The following is a 6,098-nucleotide window of genomic DNA, read 5'->3' on the forward strand; positions in this document are numbered from 1 at the left end:
TCAGTTAACTAGACAAGTGACGTGAAAACAAATTCTTGGTTGTTTGGCAATCTGGATGAGGGTACTCATCTACAGCATGCAGCTGTGTTTAAATGGAATATTCTGATTGACGTTTCTTGCCCAACGGTACAAAGGCAGTGTCTCACCCAGGATTTGAACCCACAACAATTGCAATTTCAAGAAATTACAAATAGCAGACAATTTAGCCTATCTGCTCTAATTGTTAATTCATCCAGGTGGAAGCTGCACATTGGTGGGGGTGGAGGAGAGTCCCCATTACCTGTAAAGCACTTTGAGTGGGGTGTCCAGAAAAGCACTATAGAAGTGTAAGCAATTATTATTCATCCATTTCTTAAAAGTAGTCTGGATACCAGCTTCAACAATGCTGATAAGAGTCCTAACCACCATATTTTAGTATTGAAATTTTGTTAACCACTAAATCAATGCAGTGATCAATTAGTACAAGAAGATAGGTCTAACAACTGTGGTTCAGTAGTCATGGTTAACTGGTATGAAAATCTTATCCAGCCTTTTCTTCAAAGAACCTACTGTAGGTCATCACTTTCAACAACATGGCTGGGGTGCGTGTTCCACGCTCCCACAATCCTCTGTGTACTTACAGTAAGTGCCGCCTGTTCTCACTTTTAAATGCACTTCCCTGTAGTTTCAACCCGTGTTGTCTGGTTGGTGTTTCACTCTTCTTTCTGATTGAAATCCACTAGCTGTGTCCATGCCTTTGAGGATTCCCAAGACTCAAATTAAGACTATTCCTGTTTTTTGTGTGTTCTCACGGCTCTTATGTGGACCCAGAGCAGCAATATTTTTATTATGGTGAACATATTATTTATAAAAGTGATCTTACTAGCGTACTGTACAGTTTTAACAAAGCATTCTTTGATTTCAGTTCTGCATTTTTAACAACATAAGCTTGCGTTCCATCCAATATTGTCTGCTTACAGTGTCTAGATTTCCTACAGTATCTAAATACATACATGCGTTTATGTATACATATTATTTCTATTGAAAATAATATGACAACAGAAACATCTACATTTTTCTCCTTACTAGCCTTACTGGCTTCAAGCTCAGTGTTAAATATTTTTTTAACTTTCTGTTATCATTATATGGTGCCACAGGGGAGCAATGGTTAACAACGCTGGGGCCCCGGGTTCAATTCTTGGAATACTGTACTATTCGCATGGAGTTTGGATGTTCTCCCCATGTCCACTGGAGAAAAACTGGCCCTGGTGTGAGAGCGTGTGTCTATGTGTGTGTACCCTGCAATGGACTGGCGTCCTGTCCAGAGTGTATCCTGCCTTGCTGGAAAAGACTCCTGCTCAACCGCGACCTCATAATAATATGAGGTAAAATAATGAATGGATGTTAGCATGGTTGTGGTTTACCATTTTACTATCCCTAAGAATCTGATTGCCACAAGTACATTCCTTTAATTTAGTATTCTTCTGCAACCTCACCTGTAAGAAGAACTGGGAGTTTGGTCTTGTAAGTGCATGCTACATTAGCAATTTTATTTAGACAGATCTCCCCGCTCTGCTGTTACACCTGCAAAAAGGTCACCCATATCTCTATTAATGCCTGCTCATTGATATACACTTTTGCATTCATTAAAAAAGTCTTTATTTCAATTAGGTCTTTTAATTGCCCTCAGTTATTTATTGTCATTTGTAGAATCCTGAAGAAGTCTCGCAAATGTACAGTGAAGGGCACACTGCCATTTTTTAGAGCCATTATTGGCAAAATAACATGGGTACATCATAATTGTTTGTTATATATCTCCAGAGTCAAACTACCACATGTGGCACGCAAAATTGATAGACCCACACTCTATGAATGCATTTGGTGTCATCACAGAACCCAGTTGTAAAAACTAAAAAAAAAAAACAACAAAACCCAGAAACTAATATGGTTTCCCTCCCAAGGCTTCTAAAATTTTCTGTCTCTCTTCAGCAGCAGGCATGTCAGGTTTCACTCCATCACGTCTCCTCTGAATCATTATGTTGTGCTGGGAAACAGGTGAGAAAACTGTGGTCAAGTCTCTGATTAATCATAATGCCACAAAGCACTTTACTTGTAATAGTAACCATAGCATTCTGATAGTGCTGATCACAGTTGTTTTTTGAATCTCATAAGATCAGTCATAACTGATAACTATATTACCAATCAAGAAAGTATACTATGAATAAAGATAATTTACAACAGCTGCAACTGGTAATATATGGATATATAAATAAATCTACAAAACTGAAATTGCTCATTAGGAAATAACCAAAATGTACACATACAGAGTATTCCTGGCAATATTAAAACGCTACATATAAAAACCATAGAGTACACCACATGCAAGTATATTTCAAACAGACCAGAAATACTTACCCAGAACTTTCTGCAGTTTTTGTATCTTAGGAAATAAGCTGAACACATGTCTCTATTGTAGTTATTTGCATCTAAACATTTTCTAGAACCATCAGTTTCCTTGGATAAAACATAAGACAAAATCACATTTTAAAAGGACAACTATATATTGTACAGTTGTGAGAAAATCTGTTATATGGATTTCTGCATGGAGGCGCCTAAAATAAATAAAATCAATGATCTTGGTTGTTTAAACTATTTGTTCAATAAAGATATGGCAATATACAATGTTGTGTGTGTTGCTTGTTAAATAAGACTGTCTTTATTTAGTATGACTAAGATGAAGATCAGATCACATTTTGGGACCCATTCATTCAGAAATCCATATAATTCAAACCTTCATTCAATTCAAAGGACACTTTTTCTGTTTTCCTTACACATTTCAGTATTTACCTCTATACATGGATTGGTGTCCTGATCTCTAAGTTTGCGTGCATTAGGAGACATCTTCTGTACCATCTGATAAAAGTCTGAAACTAAAAAAGGGAAAAACATCTGTACTAATAAAAGCAAGATTATTAATGGTCACTTCACTCACACTGCTAACACTGAGAGCTTGTGTTTGTAGACCTTATCTAGACACATGAATGCTATGAAGACATGAAGACACATTGACACCTGAAGAAGGCTCCACGGCCGAAAAGTTGTGTTCTCTTTCTTCTTTTTTTCAGCATGGAATAAACCTATTACTTGTTCCTTTGCAGCCTACGCATGCTGACGCAGCTACCCACCTGAACTACATGAATGCTATGCTACCACAGCTATGCCTAGTTAATACATCTATTAAAAATATAATCAATAGACTAAGATTAATATAGATATGCTGATATTTCCGGATGTATAAGGGAAAGTTAGAAGTTTTTGAATGAGCAAGTCGACAGAGTTTCAGAATAAACTAACTCTTTCATTCAAGGTATGAATAAGGCAACAGACAACAGAGATACTCCAAATCCATCAGTGATTTTACAGAGCCATCATACTCTTTCGACAGCACAAATCCTTTAACTCTGATTGCTGCTATCTCTCTCGTTCACTTTATTCTGCACCTTCACTGACCTGCATTATCTGACTCTTCGTATGAGCTCTATAATGCAGCTACATTCCATACAAACTCATAGCCAGGCCGCAGTACCCAACTTGGCAACTCAACCACAATGTTTCCAAGCAGACCAGATTGTCTGAACCGACTCCAGTACTGCCTCACCCGGAGCTGTAAAGGAATTACACAAGGCAGACAGTGGACACTGGTTTTCCACCGATCCTCAGGTATAGGACACTCAAGGACATTCACTTTCTTATTTTTAAGCCACGCCAGTGTTGCTTTGGCCTTGTGCTTTTGATCACTGGCTCCTTGAAAGGTGAGGTTTTTGTTTTTTTTACCAGGGTGTCCTCTACTATTTGCCTGTTCTTTGCTCCGTCCATTTTCCTAACCAGCTTTCTGGGTCCTGCTCAGGAGAAGCAGTCCTATTGCAAGATGCTCTCCTCCACGCTTGACTGTAGGGTTGGTGCTGACAGGGCTGGTTCTGCGTCAGATGACACTTTGCAATCACACCAAGAAGTTCCAGTTCTGTCTCATCACACCACAAAGCCACATGTCTGCAGCATTAGAAATGCCCTGAAGCAACCTACATGTGGGATTTGAGATGGCTTTGCCATTCAAGCCAGATTTCTGGAGTGACTGGGATATCGTTAACTGATGCTCACTTTCTCCCCTCTCAGCCATTGAACTCTGTAGCTCTTTCAAATTTGCTGTTGGCCTCAGTTACCTCCTTGCCTGCTATTCGGTTTGGAGGGAGATCCTGATCTAGGCAGCATCTGGGTGGTACCGTACAATCTTCCTTCCAATTCTTAATGGTTAATTAGATTGTTCTCGTAGGAAAATTCAGAAACTTGCATATCTTTTCAATATTATCCTTCTCCAGAGCTGTGTTTTCAATGACTATCTCTAACCTCCTTTAAAAGCACCTTAGTGTTCATGGTTGAGTCTTTGCTTGAAATACACTATCTGACCAAGGAACCTCACAGACGGGTGTTTTTATTCTGAAATAATGAGAACCATTACCATTGCACACAGAGGTCATTCCACTGATTGTGTCTCATTAAGGTAATTTTGTACCTACATTAATACAGGCCTCCAATGGCACAGGGTTTGAATACTTACACAATAATGAATTTAAAATTTTTATGTATTAATTATCTTTCTTTTTTACTAATTATTGAATTATGTACTTTGCTTTGAATGTGTGGAGTAGGTGGTGTTATTACTCGTTTCTACTTCTAAGTTATGTAATGCCAGGACTGCAAGTTTTAAAGCTGTGCAAGAGTCTGAATACATTCGCAAGGCCCTGTTCATGCTCATGTATTACGAAGCATGGCAGCAATTAACATACTGTACGTCCAATTCATGGATCTCCTAGCAGGTTGTTACCATTGAATTTTCTTAGAAAATACAACAAACCTGTGGTAAATTACAAGACACTAATGTCACAAATAGGTTTCTGTCTCTTTAGGGAAAACAGTAACTTTTAAGTAACTTCTCATTCTTCAATCCCAGGGCAGTGTGGGGTGGTTGTTAAGGCTCATAAATGGAAGAACGTCAGCTCTCCTCATGGATGGAACAGTCTTTTTGTACCCTTGAGCAAGCTAGCTCACCCAATGTCCAGCTGCATAAACTGTTAGAACTACACAGTAAGCTCAGCACATAGGTGTCAAACAGTTTAATAATATGTTTTACACAAGCGATATATGTGTATGTGCTGTGTCAATTACAAGATGGCAGGACCTGTCCATGTTTGTGAAACTTTTCGGAAAAGCAGAAATTGTAGGACAGCTCAATGTTATGGGTCTCTCCAAGCTCAGGGGTTATAATATTTGCAGTTTCTGGAAATATTTGCGGTGCTAGGGTTCAGTGCGACGATCTTGCCAAGTGTCCTTGGAGGGACACTTAACCGCCGGGGCCACCACCAGAGGCTGCGGGTTACCTGCTCATCAGAAAGACCGCAAACTGCCTCTAGTACAAATCACGCGATTAAAGCCCTCTCAGATGGGCAAATAAACTGGAGTACCTGAACACAGCCTACTGTACATGCCAGTTTCCCGTCTTCCACTATCGGCCTTCATTGCACACCGTGTGCCGCGTCTCCTCTAACGCAATCCTGCCGGTTTTCAACACTGTAACCTGCGAGCCCGACAAATCGGATCGCAAAATATCGTCCGATTACCTATTTTTCCGCTCTAATTTAAATTGCATATTGCCTTGGAGATCGGCGAAGTCCACGCAAATGCTGTATTTTTGGAGAGCGCAGCCGACTGTTGTTATCGAACTGATTTCAACGACGGTCGCGGAATTTCACGACAAGGACCATCTTAATTCGCACGAATGGTTGAAATCGTATCGGTAACGAATTATCCGTGTTTGCTTTACAGAACTCGACCTCTGCAACACTGTATTTCAATACTCACGTTCAAACCACACTCAGGACGTCATTTACCAACACAACCACCAGACTTCGCCTTAGATCTGCCCCCTTTTTCAGTGACAGTAACAAGCGCCAACCGCGGTTTGATCAAATTGGAGACTGACAGCCATTAACGTGATTGAAAGGCCTAACAGCCACAAGCGGCTCGCAGCTCCTCTTCTTCTCCCGCCTTTCGCCGCCAATGAT

The 6,098-nt window shown here is 40.0% G+C and overlaps 1 protein-coding gene across 2 annotated transcripts; it reads right to left on the reverse strand.

Moving 5' to 3' along the window:
• Positions 1 to 1,614: 1,614 nt before the first annotated feature.
• Positions 1,615 to 6,076, reverse strand: chchd7 (coiled-coil-helix-coiled-coil-helix domain containing 7). Of its 2 annotated transcripts, XM_088642413.1 has the most exons (4): positions 5,896 to 6,076; positions 2,827 to 2,909; positions 2,395 to 2,493; positions 1,615 to 2,023 (listed from the first exon to the last, which is right to left on the reverse strand). In XM_088642413.1, exons 2-4 carry the CDS (start codon positions 2,890 to 2,892, stop codon positions 1,919 to 1,921), a joined length of 270 nt encoding a protein of 89 aa, XP_088498539.1. In that variant the 5' UTR covers positions 2,893 to 2,909; positions 5,896 to 6,076; the 3' UTR covers positions 1,615 to 1,918. The 2 variants fall into 2 exon arrangements, with proteins under 2 accessions (XP_088498539.1, XP_088498538.1); XM_088642412.1 differs by lacking the exon at positions 5,896 to 6,076 and having other exon boundaries at positions 2,827 to 2,928.
• Positions 6,077 to 6,098: the final 22 nt, after the last annotated feature.

The sequence above is a fragment of the Lepisosteus platostomus genome, chromosome 8 (genome assembly GCF_059453375.1).
Source record: "Lepisosteus platostomus isolate fLepPlt1 chromosome 8, fLepPlt1.hap1, whole genome shotgun sequence".
Lineage (NCBI taxonomy): Eukaryota > Metazoa > Chordata > Actinopteri > Semionotiformes > Lepisosteidae > Lepisosteus > Lepisosteus platostomus.